Source organism: Plasmodium vinckei (genome assembly GCF_900681995.1).
Source record: "Plasmodium vinckei vinckei genome assembly, chromosome: PVVCY_14".
NCBI classification, from domain to species: domain Eukaryota; phylum Apicomplexa; class Aconoidasida; order Haemosporida; family Plasmodiidae; genus Plasmodium; species Plasmodium vinckei.
The window spans coordinates 950,682-977,867 of NC_051306.1; the positions used below are offsets into that span (position 1 = coordinate 950,682).

The 27,186-nt window shown below is 22.8% G+C and overlaps 7 protein-coding genes across 7 annotated transcripts; 4 read left to right on the forward strand and 3 right to left on the reverse strand.

Annotated features, from left to right (window-relative positions):
* Positions 1 to 98: 98 nt before the first annotated feature.
* Positions 99 to 2,860, forward strand: PVVCY_1402710 (trypsin-like serine protease, putative; the record flags this gene model as incomplete). The annotated part of the gene is made up of 11 exons (XM_037634860.1): positions 99 to 732; positions 930 to 961; positions 1,069 to 1,141; positions 1,324 to 1,383; positions 1,462 to 1,520; positions 1,624 to 1,759; positions 1,859 to 1,934; positions 2,027 to 2,106; positions 2,208 to 2,264; positions 2,402 to 2,511; positions 2,720 to 2,860. 11 exons carry the CDS (start codon positions 99 to 101, stop codon positions 2,858 to 2,860), a joined length of 1,458 nt encoding a protein of 485 aa, XP_037490902.1.
* Positions 2,861 to 3,220: 360 nt separating this feature from the next.
* PVVCY_1402720 (GTPase, putative) lies at positions 3,221 to 4,763 on the forward strand (the record flags this gene model as incomplete). Its single annotated transcript, XM_037634861.1, has 5 exons — positions 3,221 to 3,362; positions 3,452 to 3,589; positions 3,870 to 4,269; positions 4,420 to 4,563; positions 4,706 to 4,763. The coding sequence occupies 5 exons, from the start codon at positions 3,221 to 3,223 to the stop codon at positions 4,761 to 4,763; spliced, it is 882 nt and encodes a 293-aa protein (XP_037490903.1).
* A 195-nt stretch (positions 4,764 to 4,958) lies between these two features.
* Positions 4,959 to 12,209, reverse strand: PVVCY_1402730 (conserved Plasmodium protein, unknown function; the record flags this gene model as incomplete). The annotated part of the gene is made up of 1 exon (XM_008624753.1): positions 4,959 to 12,209. The coding sequence occupies one exon, from the start codon at positions 12,207 to 12,209 to the stop codon at positions 4,959 to 4,961; it is 7,251 nt and encodes a 2,416-aa protein (XP_008622975.1).
* A 2,251-nt stretch (positions 12,210 to 14,460) lies between these two features.
* PVVCY_1402740 (conserved Plasmodium protein, unknown function) lies at positions 14,461 to 16,389 on the forward strand (the record flags this gene model as incomplete). Its single annotated transcript, XM_008624752.1, has 2 exons — positions 14,461 to 15,975; positions 16,303 to 16,389. The coding sequence occupies 2 exons, from the start codon at positions 14,461 to 14,463 to the stop codon at positions 16,387 to 16,389; spliced, it is 1,602 nt and encodes a 533-aa protein (XP_008622974.1).
* A 158-nt stretch (positions 16,390 to 16,547) lies between these two features.
* On the reverse strand, positions 16,548 to 20,672 carry PVVCY_1402750 (RNA-binding protein, putative; the record flags this gene model as incomplete). The annotated part of the gene is made up of 6 exons (XM_037634862.1): positions 16,548 to 16,635; positions 16,729 to 16,852; positions 17,056 to 17,123; positions 17,261 to 20,022; positions 20,246 to 20,389; positions 20,583 to 20,672. 6 exons carry the CDS (start codon positions 20,670 to 20,672, stop codon positions 16,548 to 16,550), a joined length of 3,276 nt encoding a protein of 1,091 aa, XP_037490904.1.
* Positions 20,673 to 21,323: 651 nt separating this feature from the next.
* On the forward strand, positions 21,324 to 22,862 carry PVVCY_1402760 (conserved Plasmodium protein, unknown function; the record flags this gene model as incomplete). The annotated part of the gene is made up of 1 exon (XM_008624750.1): positions 21,324 to 22,862. The coding sequence occupies one exon, from the start codon at positions 21,324 to 21,326 to the stop codon at positions 22,860 to 22,862; it is 1,539 nt and encodes a 512-aa protein (XP_008622972.1).
* Positions 22,863 to 23,359: 497 nt separating this feature from the next.
* Positions 23,360 to 26,686, reverse strand: PVVCY_1402770 (conserved Plasmodium protein, unknown function; the record flags this gene model as incomplete). The annotated part of the gene is made up of 1 exon (XM_008624749.1): positions 23,360 to 26,686. The coding sequence occupies one exon, from the start codon at positions 26,684 to 26,686 to the stop codon at positions 23,360 to 23,362; it is 3,327 nt and encodes a 1,108-aa protein (XP_008622971.1).
* Positions 26,687 to 27,186: the final 500 nt, after the last annotated feature.

Consider the following 27,186-nt stretch of genomic DNA (forward strand, 5'->3'; position numbering starts at 1 on the left):
GCATTTTCATATTATGTTATGTGATTCTTTAGCATAGAATAGTTTTTATTACATTTTTTGTGCGAACCATGTTTCTATACAATTTATAGTACAATAAAATGAAAAAAAACAAATTGTCGCTATTTAAAAATGTAGTAAAATATACTTGGCGAACATCTATATTTTGTTATTCAACAATATTTATTCATAGTTCAGTGAATAGCCTATTAAATTCATATAATGATAAAGAAAAGTGTGTATATAAACATAAAAGAAAAAATTACTTTGATTTTTTCGCCACCATTTCATTAAAAACCATTCCCATATCATATTGCAGTTGCCAACTTGCATATAATTGTGATAATAATAATGTATTACCTACTGAAACAGAATATAATAATTTAGAATTATTCAAGCGTTTGTTTTTTAAATTAATACAATATGAATATTTTATAATTCATAAAATAATTAGTTGTATTAATGAGTCTATAATATTTGTTTTATATTCTCTAGCTAATTTTTACTTATATTTTCATAGCGCATTCTTTAACATATGTAATCTATTAAGTAAAATATATCATGGTCAGGGTAATAATGGTATGTTGTATACATATCCTAATATTCCTTATACCATTATTAACAGTTTTGTAACTATCCATAAAATTTATGAACATAATAGAATACCATTAAAACATGATTTTAAAAATGATCAATTGGAATATATGGGCTCCGGATTTATCTATGACAAAAGGGGTAAACAAAATTTTTTGGAGTTACATTTATATATATGTAAAAAATTTTAAGATTTATTTGTGATTTTTTGTGAAAGCATTTCATATATAAATTGTAATTTCAAAATACATAGAATGTGCAATTTGTCTTTTCATTACTATTAAATATATAACATTCTTATTTATTTAATTGTACTTTTTTATGTTTGTATGTTAAAGGACACATATTAACAGCTGCTCACAACATAACCGTAATTAATAAAAAAAACAAATAAAGAAAAAGGATAAAATGATAACATTATATTTTTCCAACACATTGTGTATATATGCATAATTTTATATGATGTAATTTTTAAAGAATCTAGAAGACAAATTTGTTGTAAAAAATAGTAATGGCTTATACTTTGCAACTGTGCTTGGCTTGCATAAAGGTAAAAAATAAAATTAAAAAAATGTAGTAAAAATACAAAGTAATATAAAAGAAATATATGGGGTTTGTATTTTCTACAAAATTATAGCTCTCGTATTATGTACTTTTTTTTTCATGTTTTAATATTTTTATAAAATAAGTGTATTCATATTTATATCCATTTGTTCTCAAAAAAAACACAAGGATCTGATGTTTGCGTGATGAAGATTGATTCTAAAGAACCGCTTTCTTATATCTCTTTGGGTAATAAATATACATAATAATACTCTGTAAACTATTTTGCTTATTAAAATTTGTAATTAATTATTTTATTTATTTCAGACAAAATAAGAGATGATTTAAAGCAAGGAGAGCCCGTAGTTACATATGGGCAGATACAAGTTAGTACATATTATTATTCGATTTATATCTTTACGCAATTTTTATTCTATGCATATATGCCGATTCTTATTTGATTACATTTTTAATGTAAAATTTTGACAGAATTTTGATAAAGAAACATATAGTGTTGGCATAGTAAACCATCCAAAGCAAACTTTTACAATGTTTGAAAATTTTAATGAAAATGGACAGACTACCTTGTATCCATTTATTCAAATAAGCAACCCTATAAATAAAGGTTTGCATTTCAAAATATTTCCTTATTATTTTGTATTATGTATTGTGATGAATATATTTTAGTTAATATTTATTATTTTTTTTTTTATAATATTGTAAGGTATGTCTGGCTCACCATTACTGGATCAGCATGGGAACCTCGTAGGAATGATACAAAAAAAAATCGACAATTATGGGTAGGAATAATATATAATAAAAATAACATTTGTTTAAAGAATGTATGTTATTGCATTTGTTAAGTAAAATCCCCTTTCTTTTCAATATACAGATTGGCTTTACCGGCGAATATTCTAAAAAATGTAGCTATTCACTTACAAAATAATGGGGTATATAAGGAACCATTTTTAGGTAAATATTTAAAATGAAGAAAAAATACACTAAAATTTTATTTTATATTTTTTTAAAGAAATCTACAATATTTTATATTGCGTTGGATTCGTAAATTATAGGTATTGTGTTTAGAGAAAAGACTTTCACAATTCAAAATTCCAGACCTCTTACAAAAGGTATGCATTCAATACATATTTTGTAACCTTTTAATAATAAAAAATGCACTTTCTATAAAGTTCTATAAAAAATTATGTGAACATGTATAGTTATATATACATATATTTATTTTTTTTATTGTATAAAATCGCTTAAGAGTTGAAAATTTCCAGCATTTTAGCTAACTCACCAGCCGCCCTCGGCAGCTTAAAAAAAGAAGATATAATTTTAAAGATGAACAATAAAGACATAGAAAGTATTTGTGATGTTAGTAATAAATATAAATAAAATATATATATATATATATATATATATATGTGTGTCACACTAAAATATGGTTATATTTATTTTTGTTATTATTTCCATAAAATTATTGAATTTCCATAAATAGCCAACTAACCCATTTTCCTTCTTTCTCTATATGTCATTGATCTTTATTCATACTCATATGCAAAAATTAAATACCCAATTTCAGGTACATGAAATTCTCAATAGTGCCAACGATGGATATATAAATATTGATGGCGTTCGAAATGGCAAAAAATTTAAAACACAGGTTATCACAAAAAAAAAATTATATAATAAAAAAAAATATATGCATACATACATTATGTAATTGTTTGAATTATTTAATATACTTATGATGCTTATTCTTGGGCTCCTTCATTTTTTCTATATATTATTGACCGGTTTTTAAATTAAATTTAAATGTGCGAATTACTTGTTATATGTAGGTATACCATTTTTGTTGCAGCGTTTATTAAAAAATAAATTAATATGTTTAAATTTATATACTTATAAATATGTGGATAATATATTACATACATATTCATGGGTGTATATCATTTTTTCTTTAATTATATATATGTAATATACATTTATTTTTTTCGTTTTAAACAATTTCAGATAAAACTATGATGATATATAATGCTTTATTTTTATCGTTGCTTCTTTCTTGTGGTTATAAATTTGAATTATGCTAAATGCCAAAACTAGTAGAATTTATTGTATCCTTTTTATTTTGTTTTTATGCATTAACACCGTTCTCACATGGTGTTTTATACATATCAAGTCTCAAATCAAATCTTTGGATTATCCCAGAACAAGAATATATGAAAGTAACTGCGCAAAATTAATGTAAAATGTAAATATCATTATATTTGTTTTCTATTTTTATAAATATCCTTCTTTTAATCCATCTTTTCAGATATAAATAAAAAAGAAGACCTAGAATACAAAGCCTTTAAAAACGTCAGTTTTAATAAACTTAAAACAAGTTTAAGAAATTTCCTCGTTGTAAACAAAAAAATTAACATATCCGATGTTAAGCATGTTTCTTTTCTAGGTAAAAATTCAGCATTTCCATTTTATAATATATATATATAAAGTGCGAGCCGCGCCATATATGCATATACATGGGCAAGGGTTAACGATAAATTCGTTGATGTGTATTTTATTGTTAATTTCAACAACATATTAATTGATACTTTTTATGAATATGAAATTAAATAATGCAAAATGAATTTCTTTTAAATGCATTTGCATATCTACATAATTAGGATTGTATGTAGTTGATCGTGTACTGTCCATATTACTAATATTATTTTATTTGAACTTTTTACAAGGTAAATATTATAATTACGAAAAAATTGATAACTATGGAGTTAATGAAATATGCATATTAGGAAGAAGTAATGTTGGGAAATCTACATTTTTAAGAAATTTCATAAAGTATCTTATAAACGTAAATGATAATACAAACATTAAAGTGTCAAAACGTAGTGGGTGCACAAGATCAATAAATTTATATTCCTTTGAAAATGCAAAAAGAAAAAAATTGTTTATTCTAACGGATATGCCAGGGTTAGGTTATGCAGAAGGAATTGGGGAAAAAAAAATGGAATATTTGAAAAAAAACTTAGATGATTATGTATACTTAAGAAATCAAATTTGTTTATTTTTTATATTAATTGATATGAGTGTTGATATCCAAAAAATCGATATTTCTTTGGTGGATGCCATTCGGTATGACGAATAATATTATTGATACTTACTTTTAGTGAAAATGTGTTAATATAATACCAATACAAAATTCATAAGTGCATACTTTGAAATATATTCACAATACATATATGTACACACATGTGTATCATTTTTTCATATATTAATTTTCAGAAAAACGGGCATTCCACTTCGTGTCATCTGCACCAAATGCGACAAATTCAATGGGGATGTTAACCATCGGCTTAATGGGATAAAAACCTTTTATAAGCTTGAAAAAACTCCCATACATATATCAAAATTTTCCAATCACAACTAGTAAGTTTAATTTTTTATCCATATGAGCACTTATAATAATTAACATGTTTTTACTAATAAATAATAGTTTTCCTTTCATAACAACCATATATGCAAGTATATGCATTAACATAACACCTATAATTGTTATTTTCTTTTTTAGTATAAACATATTTAAAGAAATTCAGTATCATTGCAATTTGGGTAATTCACAAAGTTAAACTATGCAGAGTTGGTACATTTATAGAATAGCACCAAAAAAATAAATAAAAGCACAAAATATAATGCAATTTGATTGAAACACTTAGTGGGCAAAATATTGTTTTTAGATCCATACAGAACATGTATCTCTTTTTTAGTTTTTTGTTTTATCCTTTATTTTGAATTTTTTTTTTAATTTTATTACAACCCTTCGATCATGTGAAATAATTCAAGCCTCCTCTGTACATATCAAGAATATTAAGTTGATCCTCTGTGAAAATCGTTTTGTATTTATATTCCCATTCATCCTTATGAGTCCTCAAGAAATTTTGAATACATTTTTCGATTTCTTTTTTTATAACATGGGTAGATGTGTTTGACATTCTTGCTACCGTGATTAAAATATTTGGAAGCCAATTCGGAACAAAATTTGGAAAAGAATTGACGATACTAATAAGTGCATATATAGCTATGTTTTTTTTTTTGTCTATAATTTTTGTAATATTTTTATCTATATTATTGTCATCTGAAGGACTTTGAATACTTATTTTTTGATGCTCTTTTGTTATATTTAAAAAAAATTGTGAAAATTTTTCTAATGTTTTGTTATCATAATAGCAAAATACTGAGGATAATATTTGACGTGATATATTTTGAATTTCAACATAACTATCATTTAACATTGATATAAAAATATTTAATAAAATTGAATTTTCTTTTTTGTTATAATAATATATGCAATAATATGAGTAAAAATAAAAACAAAATTGTAGTGTTGAATTTCGAACTTTCCAATCCTTTTTATTAATTAAAAAAACTAAACTATTTACCAATAGTGTATTGGTTTCTTCTGCCATATATTTATCAAAATTATCTTTTTTCGCTTCTAATATTTTATTAAAATCCTCTTCTTTTTTATCTTCATTTTCATTTATTTTGAATAAACTTTCCCAGTTAAAGTAATTATTTTGTTCATTTTCCAAAATGCTGTTAGCACAGTTTACTTTATTAATGTTACAAAGATCTGATTCAATGGGTCTAAATAAATATAATGAAGGACATAAAAGGCAATTAATTGCTTTATTTGCTAATCCATTTATAAAATTATCAATGAGACAAGAGGACAAGATGAACATTTTTAAAAATTGGATACTTATATTATTAATAACATACATGCATTTATTGGCAAATAAATTTATTGTTAAATATGCCAAGGTTTCTAATGTATATATGTGTATAGATTGTTTATGGATATCTTGTTCTGTTTGCAAATAGTTAACAACATTATTTGATAAATTATATAAATATAATAATATATTATAATATATATTTTTTAAATGCTTATAATATTTATTATCATATAACACATATAAAATGCATGTTAATAAATCGCCTATTATCTGTCTTGTTGTTATATTATCGTTATTTATTAACTTTAAATAATTTATTATATGCTTATCTATTAAATGATTATTTTTATGTATACTATATGTTATCATAATATTTAGAAGCTGTGCTTTTTTTTTTACGACTAAACTCGAAGCATCTTTAAAGTGGAAATTTAAGCAAAAATCAAATAACTTTTCATATATATTTATATATTTTTTTTTTATATTTATGAATAATAAATGAAAATAATATAGCCAATAATTAAATACTTCCATATTCACAATACTTATTTCACTTTCCATTAGTGCTACTAGTTCTGTAATTATTTTGCATCTTTCCTTTTCATTTTTGAATTTTCTTAAAGCTAATAATAAAGGGCATATTAGAGAAATTAATGTAGACTTATATTCATTATCTACATGCTCGTCCATCTGAAGTTTTTTTAAAATAGGGATTATTTTACCAATATAATTAATACTATTATCACCGTTTGATATTTTAGAGGAAGTAGTAATATTATCCGTACTGTTGATTTCACTTGTGTTATTTTCAATTACACCATTGTAACTATTTTGTAATTTTACTAAAAACTTGAAAAATATATAATACGAATAAAAATCCTTTATGTGTGATTCATTAATTTGAGCAAACCCTTTAAAAGATTTTTGAACTTTGGACAAATTTATAATAATTGAATTTATACTATTGTTTTTTTTTTTGCTTTTTAAATTCTTATATATACATATTTCAACAAAATTATGATAAATGTCTTCGCCTTTGAAAGTAGAGATAATAAACTCAGGGAGTAAAAATTCGCTGTTGTTTGTCACTGAATCTGGCTCATTCTCGTTAACTGAATTGGTAACGTTTTCGATAGACACACCCGCATTAATAAGAAGAGTAACAGATTTTAGCAACTTTACAAATCCGAAAAAGGCAAGATTATAAACATTGACGTTTTTTTTTATGGAAAGATTTTCAAGAAGATAATTAAAGTAAAATTGAAGATAATTTTTTATCGCAAAATCATTAAAGCAAATAAAGAAGGAGAGTATAACGATGTGTGTATATACATTATTGTTTTCATGCTCAATTTGTTTTTTTAGAAACAAAAATAGTTCATCTTTCGATTTTTGTTTGGTAGTAGTACTAGAGCTCGCGGTAGAAGATTTTTTTCTTTTTTGAAGTATGCCCTCTTCTTTTATAAATCTATTATTAATAATTGAGTAAATAAATTTCATACATTTTAATTTTATATCTTCTTTTTCGATTTCTAACCTTAATATATTAATAATAACTTTAATATATTTTTTTAATAAATTCATATCTGCACTAATTTTTTTAATCAATCCTGAGTTATTACTTATAGTTATTATTATGGAATTAAAACAACTAATACATTTATTTTCAAAATAATCCGAATTATTTAAATCGTTGAAGCTTTTTAAGGTTTGTAATTTATTTATATTAGTATTACATTCATCTTTATTTGATACATTATCAATTTCATCACTGTTAATTTGTCCAATTTCAATACTACTATCCTTTTCGATAAGATCGGTATTCTCATTACATGCCATTTTTGGTGCCCCTTTAATTTTAGTATATAAAATAACATAATTTTTCAAATAAAAATAGCATATATTTAAAAATGGTACTTTAATAATTTTAAATGTGGGTAAAATTGTTTTAATAGTATTTTGAGCATATGTCCTAACTTGAGAATATATTGATAGATTTATAAAAAATAAAATATTACATAATTGTTCCCGAAATCCACTGAAGGAATAATTTTTTTTTCTTTGTTTTAATCTTTCATTAAATAAATAAAATATATTATTAACATATTGGCTTTTAATTATATCATAGTTAAAACTAAATGGATATATATTATATGTAAATGATAAAACGCTATTTATATATTCATTATATGAATTTGCAGTATCACCATCATTTGTCTTTAATAATATAAAATGTATAATCTTAATAAGTTTTCTTTGCATTTTTGCGTCTGCCTTTATATCCTTTTCTCTGTTGTTTATTACATTTGAAAAAAAGTCTTCTCGTAATTTGGTCTTATTCTCTTTTTCTTCAATATCAATTGATTTTTTACTTCCTCCTTTATTATTACTATAGTTGACATAAGACGAAATTTCTAATACTTGCTCAGGTAATTTTAATACATGAACAGATAATATTATAATAATTTCTGAAATGTATATATATATATAGAAGAAAAGTTTTGTATCAATAATATGACATTTTGTTAATAATTTATCATGATTGTATCTTTCATCTGGGTATAAAGTGCTTACTGCTTTAACAATTGCTTTAATTAATTTATATATTCGTGATATAATATTTAAATAATCTAATGTAAATTTCCATTCGAACTTATTTTTTTTTAAGTTTCTTTCTTCAATATATTTAACAAGGTTAGGTGTGTTAATAGGAATATTATACTGCAATAATAAATCAATTATATAATCTAATATTAAAAATATTAATTTTTTTCCAGCTTTGACATCTTCAATTGATGGTATATTCCATTTTATCAACGATTCACCATCGTGTTTGTTTTCTTCATTTAAAGCAAAATTGTTATGTGCTATATTTTCAGCGACCTTTGTAGTTGTATTTTTCTCGTTATTTTGTTTTCCCATAAAAACGTGTTTATGCCATGGAACACACCAAGAAGCAAGACTTGAAATTTTATCTCGTTCATCCATATTTTCATTAATTTCAAAATTGGAATAATTTTTAACAGTAAAATTAAATTTATACTCTAAAAATCTGTATATAATTTTACATACATATTTAAATACCGAATTGTTTTTTTCTAATATATATATTTCAATTAGCTTATAAATTTCTTCCTCATTTACAAAACCTTTATTTGCTCTTCGAATAAAATTTGCTAAAAAATGTAGATAACATTTGACTGTGTCATCATTTGAATATTCATTCCTAGAATAGACAATTGTAATATTATGATCGGAATTTCCTTCTTTCATATTTTTCGTTTTGTCATTATCAGTACAATTCGATACATTATTTACTTTCTTTTGCTTTTTTGTAATTACCATTTTATAAAATGCATTAAAAACGGTATCGAAAATTTTCCTATTGTTTATCATACCTATTGCATAAGGAATCATAGATAAAGCTTTGGAATTTTCTTGATCGATATTATTCAAAAACTGAAGACACAATTCATAAGCAATATCATGATCTAAACGAATAAATAAAGAAATGATAGTAGTCTTTAATCCACTATGTAAATCATTTTCTAGCTTTTCTTCTTTACTTTCACTATTTTGTTTTTTATTGCCTTTCGACTGTTCATTTTGTGTATATTTTATAAAATATAATATTTTGTCAAAAAATTCATAGACCCAATAACATAAATAATCGACAAATTCTTTTCTTTCCTTTATTAGTAATTTTATTTCTTGATCAGTTAAATATTTTTTCGAATGGTTTACAATAACATTTTCCAATCCAAGCATTAAATTATTATCGTCCTTATTACCATTAAAATAATCAATACCTATGTTTTCATTTTCAAACTTTTTATACTCTGCTATAACATATTTATAGTCTTCTTCAGTTATATCCCTATTTATTTTTATAATAGGAATATAAGAAAATAAAATACTAAGGAATGAAAATATCGTAAAGCTTTTATATATGTCACAAATATCTATACCCATATTCATAACATATAATATGTCCTTTAAATACTTTGATTTGTATTTAATTAATAATGGTAATAATAAGCATAGGCAAAACAAACAATTACAGATTTGTGTCGATATATTAACATTTACTAAGCCTTCTAATATTTTTTTTATAAATACATCTAAGCAATTTACATCAATTGTGCATAAATGCTTTAATATATTTTCAAATAAACTTGTCCCTTTAATGTTTTTAGGAAACATACCTTGTATTGCTAATTCTGTAAATTTTTCAATCACAAAATTTTTATCCTCTTCTGTTATGAAATAATTATTTATATAATTAAAAATACATTCTTTTTTTTTATCACAATTATTAGACAATAAAGAATTGCTATTATTGTTCATATCATTATTATAACTACTGTTAATTTTTTTTAAATATATATTTTCTCTTTTCAACTTTCTTATAAAACTATATAAAAAATTATTAATAAATATACTTATATTTCCTACATGCTTTCCTACATTCGATGGGTGAATATGTGGGATAAACAAAGAATTAATAATATTTATAAAATCATAGATATCCATATTTTTTAAAATACACGCTATTCCAATATCATCCTTACAATATAATCCCTCTGGATCATTAACAGAAAAATTATTGTCGTTTAAATGGTGTAAAAAAATGTCAATGATTTCGGATTGATTTTTTTCAGATTTTTCGTCATTTTTATTTCTTCGTTCCGATTTTGCATACCTTTTATTAAGTAAATATACAAATATTTTTGAGATTAATTTGGTTACACTATCATCATAATTAATTAACAGTGAGTATTCATCGGGAATATGGTATTTACACGCATTTATCTGCATATTACTTGGTAGTTTTATATAAAACAAAAATAAAAATAACAATGTGCTAAATATTTCTCGTATTTCATTTTCTATATCAATGTTATATAAATATGAATATTTTAATCCCCTATAAATTATCTTAACAAATGAAAAATTTATACTATGCCAATTAAACTTTTTCACTTTTTTATATAAATATAAAAGTTTTTTATCTTTGATTAATCTATAACATAAATCATCAGAAGACAACTGACTTAATATCATAATATTTAAAAATATCGTATTATATCGTATGCATACTTCTAAATTTTCGACATCATATTCATACATATCTATATTGAATTTTAATTCATCATTATCGTTATTATTGTTCATGCTTTTATTTTCTTTTATTTCCATTTCAGAATTTATTTTTTCGTCATTTGCAAATTTCTTACACTCCTTGTTCATATTTTCATCCATCCTTTTATTTCCCAACAGATCCATAGGATCATTTCCATATTCTTTTTGCATATTGCCTAAATTTTGTGTATCTATCATACCTTTATATTCTTCATATTTTGTAGAATGTAAATTATTAAAAGAAAAATTTAATAATAAATTATGTACATCTTTATTATAGTAACAAAAGTTTTTTAAATTAATAAGGATACTTAATATAGAACCAATATAATTTTTATACACATTGTGACTACACTGATTACTACCATCACTACTTTTGACATTACCAATCAAATAATCATACAACAATCCAAACAAATAATTATAATCTATTATATCAAATATTCTTTTTTGAATGTAGAAACGAAAAGATTCATCCATTCCATTAATTGTTATTGATTTGCTTAGAAAAGAGTCAACGTCTTCATTTTTTTCATAAATCCCATTATCTGTAACATAATATAAATCATTTAATGATTGCATATTAGCTTCATTTATACTACTTTCTATATCACTTTCTTCAATAACATTTTCATATTCTTTAAAATATTCGCCACTTATTTCAATATAACTATTATCTGTAACATCACTCTTGCTTTCTATATCTTCTTCATATGAACTGTAATTTTCTCCATTGTCCTTTTGTAATAATTTTTTATCATAATCAAAAAAAAAGTTATATAAAATATGTTTTTTTATATTTTTTAAAATATTAGAAATAGCTTGACAAATATATGTTTTTAAATTAGGACTGACATTTTTATTCTGAAATGAATTCCATAAATATTTAATCATAAAAATATAAAAATGAAAAGATTTATGCTTTTCTGTATTAATTATTTCGTATGCATTAAACAATTTAATTATTGATGTAATATTATAAGAAGTGTTCTTTTTTAATGTTGCTAATTTTTTAATTTCTTTTAGTATTTCATATTTTTCTCTAATCACATTGTCCTTTATTTTTTTGGGAAAATATTTACTATAATCATTTAACTCTCTGAATGTGTTTATAATATTAGACTCAAATATGTTTTGATCATTTTCCCCATTCCCATCATTTAATTCGGTAGAAATATTTTCTTCGTTCGTCATATTCAATGTGCTAGTAAAATTTATTTACTAGCCAATATGAAAATATTTGAATATTTAATTTTTATGGGCACACTTCTAAACAAGTTTAAGCAATGTTCTATGCTTGACAGTGTTTTCTTGTTTACCTTGTAACAATTTAAAATTGCAAACAGACAATGATACTTCTTTATGTTTGATATTTATTAAAGAATACTGTTAATATACAAACAAATTCATATAGGGTACAAAAATTTAATTTATGGTTGTTATTTTCGAATTTTGTGTAAAATTCCAAGGTTAACATATGCAATATATTGTAATATCTATTGTTGATGTTTGTTCCTTACACTACCACTATGCTTTATATTTATTTTACAAACGTTGTAGTAAAATAAAGGGTATTGTTACATATTTTTTAAGCTATAATAAATATTATTTATGTATTATAATCGAGTAAAAAAGAAGTATTATAGCTTATTCATTTTATGATTAATGCTTGCTCAAATTTTCTATACGTTAATATGTGTAATGCATATACTTATTAAATTGCTTTTGTTATTTTTTAGTGTATAAATTATATAGGAATAAATATGCATATATAATTGTACACAAGTAAATGGATATATGGTTTTATTTCCTTCGTCTTTTCTTTGTTCTTAAATATTTAATGGATAATTATGATATATATCACATACACTTATGTTTTCGTATATGTATAATAATTCTACTATTTGTTTTTATCATCTTTTTATTTCTTATACTTAAATATTTTTAATATGCTTTTTTAATCTGAAAAAATGATTTTTTTTTCTCATTATATTTATATATACATATAATTATATAGAGAGAATTTTTTTATTTCAAGGTACTCCTTAATCAATTTCCCTTATTTTATAATAATTTTTTTTATTTATTTTTATCTTTTTTATATTATAAAATTTTCAATAGATATTTAATGTTTTAACTTCCAAATTTGTTTTGAACACTTTAGTTATATTGCACTACTATTTCATGCTTGTTATACATAATTTTGTATAATACATTAATTTAACTCTGGCATAACATATTTTTGTTAACTGCTATATAATACATGTAAATATAAACCAGAAATGCTACATAACATATGGATGAATTTTCTTTAAAAAAAATAAAATCTATAATTTTTTCCTCATAGTTACATATATATATTTATTCAAAACTATAACACATTATTTTTTTCTATCACTGCTGCAGTTCTATATTGATATAAAGATCTTATAAAATATTTCTTTATAAAGTTCTATTTACACTTATTGTATTATCTTTATTTTATTTCCTCACACTTTTGTTATTTTAAAAAATAAAGTTGGAAATAAGCAAATAAATACCAAAGGGACCAATGAATAATGTGCATGAACAAATGGATAAATGGAAAGCATTCCTAGGTTATAAAACAATATAGGTGTAACAAGGTATAAGAATAGTTTTACTATCTATAATTTTAAGAGCAATCTAAAGAGAAAGGTGTTGTATGCTTCTTTAGCTATAATGATAAGTCACTTTTCTTTTTTAAAGGTTATTGGAAAATTAACATTATATGTATGATATCAATTAAATAATTATTTATTAAATATATAAATGGGAAGATATATGTATTTAATGCTTTTTGATGGTTGTCAATTAAATGAGAGAAACAAATCTCTTTCGTATGTCACTAATATTAGATAAAATTGGAAGCCCAAAATATATAATTTAAGGAATGTGTACATATTATGATGTGATATAATTTATACTACTGTTGTTATATTTTCGGTATTTTGTATCTTTTAGGAATAATTTTTTGTAGATAGTATATCTTATTAATTGCCATATTATATAAAAAAAATATATTTAATTAAAATATGTATATCAACTTGTATAAATAGTCTTAATAGCGGCAAATAAAAAGCTCTACAAGGCGATACGGGTGTTTCTTAATAAAAAATATGATTAGCAATTTTAGCAATTATTCAATTTTTTTTTTAAATAAATTCCAAAATAAAATGTGATTTTTAATTATTACCAATATAATTATTTCACTTTATACATTATATAAATATTATCTTATATTGTTAGCTTATTTTATTTATCCATCATTTTTTTTTTTACCACATCGATTTCTTTAATTCTCCCCCATGTTATTCTACAAACAATTTAATAAAAAATGATGATAAAAAATTTTCATTAAATTCATTTCGTGTTGGGCTCGCAACTATTCATTGTGAACATTTGACAACGAAATAAAACAAAAGAAATGAATAGGGGAACCTATGGGCAGTGTAGATTAATTTCAAAAAAATACCTCGAATTTGGTGGGGTAATAAATAATTCCACGATAACAATGTCAACATACAGAATTCGAAAGGCATATTTCAGCAATGCTTTGAACATATCAAATTTATTAAAAAAAAAAGGAATACTTTTTGAAAATGTAAAAAGAGAACACTGCAAAAAGGATTTAATTTTGAACTATTTTAATATAAAAGGTTTCAAAATAAAAGACGATGATATACATATAATGACAAATATTTTATGTAGACCAACAGGACGAATAATGGTTTTAATAGATGATATGAAAAAACAAAACTTTAATTTCAATTTTGATACGACAAAAAATAAGGAATCAAATACATCACTTAGCCATAAGGAAGAAAATCTAATGTGTGATGATAATAATTATGGTAATGATTCAAACCTAATAGTAGAGAATAATAATTTGCCTCCAAACGAAGATCATATTAACATAGATAATAATGATAGACAAACTGGGGATCAAAATGAAGTCATTGAAACTAAATACACAGGCTCAATTGATGAAGATGCATCTAAAAAAAAAGTGTCATACAGTTTAAATGAAAAAAATATATTCAGTAATTGCAAATTTCATATATGTGATGATTATGAAATTGAAAAGTTTGTAGAAGAATGTGAACGATTTATAAGATTTACAGAAGATATAAAAAGAATATCAAGTTTTGAAAATTTAAATAAAATTGTTACAATAGTTAATATTCCTTCTTGTTATGGACGAAAAGAATTATCACAAGTTATTTATGACTGTGCAAAGATAAAAGTCAAGTTAAATAATATTATTTTTAGATTTAAAAAAAATGGTATACAAAGCGATTGCGCTTATATATTATGTAATACTGCAAATGATGCTAATATACTTCTTAATAAAATGCAAGAATATCCAATTGCCAAAAAATATCATTTAAAAGAATTTTATGGTGCAGCTTTTTTATATGCATCAAAAAGTAATCTATTTGTTAGTTCAGATAAATTAGATTATATTACCATGTTCTCAAAATATAAAATATTTACTTGTGGATGGCATAGGGATATATCGATAAAAGAATTCGAAAGCTTTTTAATTACTCTAAAAATTTTTCCCAAAAAAATAATCAAAATTAATTATAATCATGCTAAGAAAATAGACGGGAAAAATCTTAATCAATCTCAAGAAACACATCAGCAAAACGACAATAAAAACAATATCATTGGTGAAAACAGTATGGAAGAAGATAGTAATAAAATGGAACTCGTCCAAACGAATGATAATCATATTTTAATAAATATTGATGAGTGTCCATCTACCCTCACTAATGATTGCATTTTACCAAATCAAGAGAGTGAAACCAATACATCCTCTTTTATTTTATTTTTTGAAAATATGAGAATGACCAAAAAGGTTTTTACAAAATTAGAGAGGCTAAAAAAAAAATGGAAAATGTCACCCACGAGTAACTTTTACGCCTATCCAAAAATTGTAAGTAGATAAAAAATATTGAAACAAAAACAGAAAAAATTAACAATAGTTTTAAACTCCTAAGAGGATGTTTCGAAAAAAACATAATAAACAATAAAAAATAAAAAACAATAATAGTAAACAAATAAATGACATATGCTGGCAAGCATGCACACACATCATTGTGTGCGTAGCATAACATATATAACACAATCAAATAATGAATTTATAAACGATTGTGCAAAGAAATAGATAAATTTGTGTTGTTATTTCGTTCATTAGTTTTGCCATTTTCATAATTCACTATTTTCCTATTTTTCTAACATTCTCAATTTTTTTCTTTTGCAGCCCGATATTCATTTTGATGATGAAGAAGAATATAGGGATGAAAATGAATATGAAGATTCAGATTTAGATGAGGAAATAGAATATTAGACAAAACATAAGAACAAAAAATAATCCAAAGGATAAACAACTAAGATGAATTCCTATATATTTTAAAAAACAAACAAATTAATGTTTAATTTCCATTTTTTTAAAATGATCTCTTTTTATTTTGTTACTTTTTGTTTTTTTTTGTTCACTATTTATCATTACTTTAATGTTTTTCTAATCCTGTTTTGCAAACCGGTAGACAAATCAATCCTCACGTTTTTTGCAAAATATATTTCGTATGTTACACTGCCAAAAAAAATAAAGAAAATGCATACAATTTACGATTTAGGGAATATATATTATTTCATCATTTGTTTTTTTATTTTTGTTGTTCCTTACTTTTTTTCCTTATATGTAAAAAAATCATCATTAATGTTGAAATAGTAATTTATAATTCTATTGACGTGGTATGGAAAGGATACCCATTTTTTGTCTTTTAAATATGACCACTGATATTCGATATCTAAAAAAACGAAAGAAAGGTATAATTAAATATGGAGCAAGAATATAAGATTATGAGAGTGCGACACTTTATCAGCGCATTTATCTACAACATATATCTCGAAATATGCTCACACATTAGGCATAGTTTAATGATATAAAATAACAATATTATACACTTCTAAATATATTAATATGCATATTTTAATAATTTTCTAAGCATACATTGAGAATTCTGAGTCGGGGAATTCGAATGCAAAAATTCTTCGTCGTCCAGGTTCCAAACAATTTCCCTAAAAAGGAGAAACAATGAAAACAAATTTGAAAAAAAATAAAAGGATCATATAAAGATTTTCATGTTTTTAATTGCGGTAATATTAACATCTCATACAAATGTAAAATATATGTGATTTGTTCTTTTTCGCCTTACTTCTTTTCTTCATCATGTTCCTCTTTATTACGCTCGGACTGCTTTAGAAGTAAATACGGGATCAATTCATTGTGAACATCAATAGATAATTCCTCTTTTTCGTCTTCATATTTATTTAAGTCGGAGAGTGTGCCATCATAATTGTTTTGATTTTTTTCTTGTATTTTTTCGATATTATTATCAATAGAATTAATGTTATGATTTTCTTCTCCATCAATTATATTATTATCATTTTTCGTATCTGTAATATGCTCTGTTTGGTTCACAGGTTTTTCATTTTCGTAAAGATTTATTTCCTCTTGTATTTTTTTCTGTTGATTAGTAGTTTCATCCTTTCCCTCTTCAGTCTTCATTTGTTCAGCCCCATTACCATCTTTATATATATCAATTAGAGATAATAACTGATTCTTAATATTCGAATCGTTAACTTCCATTTTATTACTTCTTTTTTTAATGTTATTAATAATGTGTTCAATATTACTATAAATATCCTCTCTATTATCAATAAAATTTTTATCGGGTGTTTCTAAAATTTTAGTAGATAAAGAAAATCGTTTGTTATAATAATCTATATTTATTAACATTCCTTTAATTTTTTCATTAATTTTGAAAACATTATTAATATTTTCGATTTTTTTTCGGGAAATTTCTGATATATGTATAAGTCCAACAATATCATTATATTTTACCATTAGACCGTATTTGGATATATGTATAATCTCCACGTCAATTACATCATACATATTTATATTTTTTAATTGTTCATTTTGCTCATATAATAAATTTGAAAAACTTAATTTATTAATATCAGTACAAAGTACTTTTATTTTTTTATTTAATAAATTTGAATCAATAGTTTCATTTTCGTCTACTAGAACTTTATATTTAGACGATATAGCAGATATATGAATAAATGCATATATATCATTATAAGAAACACTTATGCCATTTTTTATTATAGACACAACTGTTACTTCAAAAGGAATGTCTTGTGTTTTATATAATAATATTTTATTAAGGTCATTAATTTTTTGAATATTTTTTAGTGTTAATTCAATTCTATTAGGATACATTTTATATATTTCAAATATTAACTTATCATTAACTTTAAATACATCACTAATATTAGTAAGATTATATGGCATTTGATCTGAATGGATTTCTCCATAATGTGAGTAGTTTATGTCAACTAGGGCCATATTTTTTTCAATTCTAAATATTTTTCCAAATATTAATTTACCAACATATAAACTTTCATCATTATTTAATTCTTCTTTACTATCGTAATTCATTATACTATTCTTATTTAAAGAAACATTTATCTGTTTATCATATTCTTCATTGTCAATATAATTATTAAACCCATACTGGTTTGTTATCATATTATTAGGTTTATATATATCATATATTCTTTTATCATATTCACGTACTATATTTGATAGCATATAACTTTCTAATTTATTACTTTCTTTTCTCCAGTCTAAATTATTGCGCATTTGTTTGTTATTCTTATCATTACTTATTTCTCCATCATTTTTTTTATTGATTCTTTTGTCAGGAGAATCATTTAAAAAATCTTCACCAATGTCGTCTTTTTCATTTCCTATATTGTTTGCTGGGTCATTTGATTTAGTGATTGTCGAAGATTTCTCGTGTTCTGAATTTGATTCAGAATTAATAATATTTGGAATGTGTATTATACTTGCATTTTCGCTCTTAATTTTATTTTTAATTTTTTCAACATTTTCCTTTAGATAACTATCAAAATAACCATATTTTTGGAAAAAAAACTCTTCACCATGTTCATGAACAAATGTTAAAAAATCATAATTATCTTTTTGTGGTTCTAATTTGTTTCTTTTAATGTTCATATTTTTTAAATGCTTTTTATATTCTTCATATAGCTCATCTATAATGTATTTATCTCTCTTTACTAACTTTTCATTAGTTAAATTTTTATTAAAAGTCATCAAAACTTTGTTCAAATCTCTATTAAAATCCTTGTATATATTTTCCCCATTTTCACCTTTGACTTGCGCATTATCGTTTTTGTTCGTATGCTCCATTTTTTTATTTTGCATATTAATTTTTCTCAAATTTTTATACTTTAAAATAAAGTTACGAATGTGTGTAGGTATTTTATCCTTCTTTAAAAGGGTATCAATGTCTTCATCGATATTATCTTTGTTACTTTTAAAAGGCTCTAAATTCATAATTTTGTCAAGCTCTTCTATTAACTTATTCTCATCCTTATAATTATCGTTGTCATAAAAAACTCCAAACAAATCAAAGGTGCTAGAACTATTTAGCATGGAATAATTGTTAATTAATTTATCATATAATAAGTCTTTATTTTTTTTTGCGATTTCTAAATAATTTTTTTTTGAATCATTATTTTCATCATCTAATCCCAATTTGTGATTCATATAAGTATTTTTTAATGTATCTTCAATAACATCATATGCTATATCTAATATTTTATTTTTCTTTTTATGATTATTTATTTCACTTAAACTTTCAAAATGTTTAATATCATTTTCTTTCATTTTTATTTCCATCATTTTGTCAATATTATTTGATAAATCTTTATTATCTTCATCTTCTTTTTTTTCATCAATGTCATTATCCTTATTAGTTTGTCTGTTTTCCTTACTTTGTTTTTTATTATTTTTTTGACTTAATTTTTTGTTCAATTTATCTCTCTTCTCTCTTTCAACTGTTTCGGGGATATACGCATTTAAAAGTTGCTTATAAGAGTATTCCTATAAAGAAGTAAAAAATAAAATAAAATTATAGTGCATACACATCCACGTTCCTACAAATTAGGCTGAAGAACCAAAAAGAGCAGTATTCATAGAAGGAAAAATGAGGAGACACATCAGTCCCCAAATTTGAATTTTCCAGCACACACATGTATATGCACAACTAATTTTCATAATAGTTTTATTGTCAATGATATTAAAATCATCGGAATTGTATTAGTACTTGATCAGCTAATCCTTTTAATGATGGAGCAATATCCTTATAAATGTGGGGAATGTAAGATTCGACATCCTTATCTTTACTTTTTACCAATTGGTAATTATTTATTTTCTTTCTTTTCTTAAATTGATTAGTCTTAGAGTATATCTAACAAAAAAACAAAGTTAAAATGATATGATTGGTTAATCTAAATATATAAATAAATGTGATGTTCCCTTTTCAGGATACACCTTTTTATATACAGGCATAGATACACATGTGATATATGTCATTCTCTTAAATATCATTGTTACACTATACATATTATATTATGTTTTGTTTGAAAAGTTTTTATACTTACATAATTATTTAGCACTAATTTACGCTTCAAAAAAGATGATACAATGACTACAAAAAGTGATAGAAGCAAACATTGCTTTATGAAAATCATTATTTCATTTTAAAAAAAAATAAGTATATAAAATTCGAAAAATTCAATATTATATTATATTAAAAGAAAAAAACAAAGTATAAAAAAGCGAAGTGAAATGGAGAAATGAATTATTTGAAACTATTTTCCCCATTTTGTAAAAAGCATGGTTTGTGAACTTGTAAATAAATAAATTATATAATGTTGAAACACAACAAATCGTAAGCCTTTTTGGCTACATTGTTTTTATTATTCTTTCAATAAAAAAGGTTTAAAATCAATGTGTAAAATAATTTTATCATATTTTATCTGTTCGACTGAAATAAAGAAAATTATATAAGAGAACCGCCTTGTTTTGTTTATTTGGCCCGCTTGTTTAATGAATTTTTTTTTTTTTTATTATTAAAATTTTTTTTTCCATAATTTACTTTTATTCTAGCCTATTTTAATTGCATTTCATTTGAAGAAAAATAAGAATAAAATGTAAGATCAAAATGATTCGCTTATTTTATTTTTAACTTTCTCCCCTTTTGCATTGCTGATTTAAGAAAAATATATAACTTGTTTGGTTAAAAAATAGGAAGAAGAAATCAATTTGTATATATATGTTGTATTATCATGAGAAGGGGAAAAATAATACGTACAAAACTAGGAGCACACTGAATAGTAACGATGAGTAAAATCTTTTACAAAGTTAGAAGTGGCTCTTATTTAAAATTTTACCATAGAAACATAGTAACAACTAACAATAAGACTAAGATATCTAATAAAAACACAAAGCTAGATTTATATGTACCTTTTAATAAAAACATAAATGTGAATCATGAGAGATTGGATGATAATTTTTATATGTATGACATAAATTCGAGTATATATAGGATTTTAAAATATGTTCATATATTAAAAAAAAAAAGCAACAACCATAACGATAGCAATACAAAAACAGATAAAAAAGGGCTATCTATAGATCAACAAATTGAACAAATATTTACATGTTATATATCATTATATAAAAATGTTGAAAAGAATATATTTTTAAAGCTCACACTTGAGATTTTAAAATGCTCAAAATTAAATAAAAAAATAATGAGTGATATTGAATTTTATGAAGATGTTGTTTCTGAGATACTTAATTATGATAATAAAGAAGGAATAGACAATAAAACATATTTTTATGAATGTGCAATAAAAATATTGTCAATTTTTATAAAAACTAATGACTTTTTTGAAAAACCTTTTCAAAAATTATTTTTTTTACAAATATTAGAAAATATAAACACAGAAGAAAACATAAATAATTATATGAACAATTTCACCTTCTTACTTTCATGCATTACACATTATAATCGAAATTTAAAAAATCAATTAGTAGAAATATGTGAAAATAACCCCACGGTATTATTAAAAAATGTCCCTACTAATGATAGAAATACATTAATAATAAAGGAAAAAAAACAAATTATCCAAAATTCGGTTGCAATCATTTTAAATATTTTTAATAAAATTAAAATATATAACTATTTTAGCGACATCGATGTTTGTAATATATTTGACTTTTTAAATGAATTTAAACAGTATCATACGATCAAAAATGTTTTGTGTAAAGGCATACAAAAATATTTTACTGTCTCAAGTGAAATTAAAAATATGTGTTTGTTTTTGTATTTTCTTTCATCTTGTAAATACTTCCTTCACTATAAAATTATAAATAAAGAAGCATACAAATATATATATAACATTATAGTTTATCGAAAAAATGAATTAAATGACCTTAATAATATGAACTTTTTTTTATTAGCCATACTCAAGCATAATACACAAATCAAACAAGAAATTAATCTGAATATACAACAAACCACAACGAAGCTACATAATGTAATATACATTAATAAAATATTAGACAAATTCGAAAAAAGAAAAAATCAAAATATTAAACGTATTAAAAACATTATAAATACTAAGCCTAGCAATAAGCTTCATTTGTGTTTAAACTTAAAAAAAAGTATCATACAAAAACGAAAAATACAGAACCAAAAAAATTTGTATTTCTTTATAAAGCACATATTTTTGAAAAATTTAAAAACAAATAAATTAAATAACAAACTTAAGAAAACATTTTATCAATATTTTTTACTATATCACATAAAGAAATCCCACACTAGAAAAAAAAATTACCAATCTCCATGTGATATAATAAGGAATTTAAACTAATGGCAAAATGCCATTTATTATATTATATAAATTTCACCTATAAAAATTATGTAAATATATTTACATAGAAAAATATTCAAATTTTGATTGATGTTATTATGTCTTATGTTACACTTAAAAAAATTGCGCAATGATCAAATGCTAATAAGCAATTGTGATACATTTTGCTTAGAAAAAATATGCACATTCAAGAAAAATTGACAACATAACAAAATTATAAATTATTTAATTAATGAATTATATAAAATAAACCACATAATAAACTAAGATGAAATGACTTATAGAATAAAAGCATATCAATCTATAACCATACATGTAATATGAATTTTGTATCAAAAAAACGAAAAGCTTATCATTAATTAAAGATATAAAAACTATGTATAAGATAAAAAATTATTTTAGAATTACTACAAAACAAAATAATAAAATGAGTTACTTATTGTATAATATTTATGTGTGGCTTATTTTTTTTGGAAATAAAGAACTTAAAAAAAAATTTACATTATACACTTTGTATTCACATAATTTCTAATAAATGAAATGTAATTTTTTTCGTCAAAAATTTGATTTGAATCTTGCTCAATATGTGTTATATAATATTTCGGTTTTAATTTAAAACGAGCAATCGTTTTATCGTATAGATAATTAAAGCATACGGTAAAATGGACAGATATTGTCTCTTTATTTTTATTAGTATATTTTAATTTATAGTAACTGCTTTTTTTTAATTTGTCATGTATTATGAAATATATATTATAATAAAGTATATAATTTTTTAATAGATGATCCAAAACAAATAAATAATTGTATTTATAAATATCATGAGAAAAATTAATTTTTTTAACATATAATAAATAAAGCTCATTGTTAATATTATACATGTTTTCCAACAAATCTAATTGAATATTCATTTCATATTTTGTATATTCTTTTAAAAAAGGTGTAAATGTTTTATTATTATAATCTATGTATTCAAAAACTGTATTTAATTGCCTATTGATATCAAATATATGTATATTAGACAATTTTATAAAAAAAATTTCGGTTAATATATTGTTGTTAAAATAATATGGAGTTAATATACTTTGTTTTTCTTTATTCATTATGTTAACTAATTTAAATGTGGTAATCTTTTTATTTTCACATATATAAAGATCGTTATAAATACTGTTTATATTATTAATATCAAATACCTTTATTATATTTTCAAATACAGGCAATGTTTCATTTCTGTTATGCATAACGTTATAATAATTTATATCATTTTCATTGAATTTATTATTGCAAATATTTAGCACGTTGTTACAACTTAGATTATCAAAGCGTGGCATGTTGTTGTTTCTTAATGCACTTATGATTTCATTCCATTGGCCATTATATGGGGGATATTCATATTTCATATCGAAATTATCACATTTATAATTATATTTCTCGGATTCACTATTTTTAGCACATTCAGAGTTTATATTATCTCGTTGCCCTTTTTGTTTGCATATTAGATCAAATAAATTTTTCATAGAATTAAATATTATAAAATACGAAAAAAAAATATATTCATATATAATATTTTTTACATAAAAAAAACAAATCCCATCATTTCGTATACTAACTTTTATTATGTTATCAATTTTGTTGCATGTATTAAAATATTCTTTCATGTGACTTGGAAAAATAGAACGTAGACTATTGGCTTCTTTAATTTCATTCATGCATAAAATTTTCCAATCGATTTCTTCTTCAAGTCTATTTTCAGAATATTCTATATTTCCATAATTTTTATCACAACAATATGAGTATTGTTCTAATTTTGTTCTATTAGGTATACCGTTTATTGGAAATATGTAATTTTTTTCGTGTTGATACATTTGATTAGTGTAATTATTTTTTTCATTTATATTATATTTGCTTATACACATAGCATATAACAAACTTAAATAGTGAGTTTTTTTATTCATAAGTTCTCCATTTTCTGTGTTAATATAACAACTTTTGGGGATTAAAAATGTAATACTGTCATTTTCGATTTTTATATTAGAGTTATTAGAATCCAAAATTTTTCGCTCAAAACAGTTTGACAATTTAATGTAGATATCGTTTAGGTGACTAAGATATGATGATTCCAGGGTATTATCATAGTTTCTATTTTTTTCATTAAGGTCATATTTTATATTGTTTCTCTTGTTTTGTTCTAGTGTAACATTGTCTACTATTTTTATATTGCTCTTAATTTTGTCTTCCACAAATAAATGATAATAAAAAAGATAAGAAACATATAATGGATATAAAAAAGCAATATCAAAATCATCATAAATATTAAATAATTGCGAAATATAAACATATTCATAGTTTAAATGGTAGTCTTTATTATAATTATAATTTGTGTTATTCTTATTAGTTTCATCAGTATATTCATTTGGTATAATCATATTTTCACTAACATGTCTATGATATGGAACCATAATATAATAATGCACAGAAAAACAAAGCCCATTACCATTTAAAATTATATAATTATTTTCTTCAAATTTATCATTGTGCATATCATTTATTTTTATTTCTTGGGTTAAAAAATTTATATATATAAAATCATTAATTTTTATAAAATCGTTTTGGCGATTGTATATATAATTGTTATTTTTTTTTTTTAAGACAACATCCTTTAACATATCTTGCAACGCGCCACTAGAATAATAACGCCATTTAATGTATATAAATTTTTCAAAAGTGAAATAAATTTTAAGATTTTTAGAATACATGCCATCTTCAATAAATTTATGATTAATATATGGATGTATACTAAACGTGTTATATATATGTATAAATATTTTTATTTTTTCTTTTAGAAAGAATGGAAGTTTATGCATGTAGAATTGAATACGTTGGATTTGTTTTTGACAAGAACTATCATCTTTATTCTTAATTTCGTTATCATTGTTATTATTAATATTCGAATTATTATTTTTTAGTTTTATTTTTTCTTTATAGATATATTCATAAATATCTTCCTTGCCTATATCAAAAGACGTTTCTTTTTCAATTCCCTTTTCCATTTCATTTTTTTTTTGAAACAAATTTGAATCAATTTCATTATATATATAATACTTGTTTTCATAAATGCAAACATTATTGTGGGCATAAAATTTTATTATGCTTATATCATTGAATAGACACTCTGCTCTATTATCATGATAAATATGAAAAATTCTTACTTCATTTTTATCATAATTATTATTTAAGTTATTATCAATAATTTTTTTTAAGCAATAAAATTCATTCTTAATCTCATTTCTTATATCATTTGGATCTACTATTTTATTATTTACACATGGATTATTAATAAATTCTTTATTATGTAAATTTTTACAGGAGTTTGAAAGAATATGCTTATTATTAATGATTTCACCATTTACCCCAGTAATACCTTTACTATAGGCACTATTTTGGGTATGTATTGTGGTATTGTTTAGTGCTTTACATTCTGAATTATCAATATTATTGGTATCATTATTATTATAGTTTAATATACGATTTTCATATTGGAAATCCCCGATGGGGCTTTTTTCCTTTGTACCTTTATTATTTGAGGATTTTTGAATTTTAGGCTTTTCATTTTTTTTATATAAACCTAAGAAATCCAATGCATTTCTTTTACTGCCATCATCAAAGGTGTCCTTTACATCATTAGAAAATTCATTTCGATCAATACATTTTTTACCTTCCTTTTTAATGTCTACACTTGAATTTTCAAAGGATAAATCATGAAGAGAGGTTTCAGTTACGGAGCATGAGTCATTTTCAATATGAAAAAAATTATATTTGTTCATTTTTAGGCATTTTACAATAATTTTAAGACACTCTTAACCGTTTAAGAGTTTTAAATATATTTATAGGCATTTCTTATATCATTTTTACTCCTAATATCTTTATATTTTTTATTTGGTATTTTATTATAATGATAAATCTATTTCCTTTGTCTATTAATTTTTTGCATATTATTTACGTGTGCATATTCAGTTACCCACGCAAAAAAATATATATATTTAAAAATTGAATGAAATATCGAAACAATAACATGAGAAATAGATATACCGTTCACTGTTATTGTTTCCAATAATATTTTCCAAATTCATAGAGGCAAAAGTATTATTAATTTTATTGATATGTTGATTTTAATTTGATATTTACAAATTCCATATTATTAAAAAGACAAAGAAAAAATACATAGTTTGCATTATTTAAAGTTATACATAGATGCAAACAAATACAGAAAAAACTAATACTGTCTCCAAACCATATTTTTAGTTTTTATATGATATAATGTATT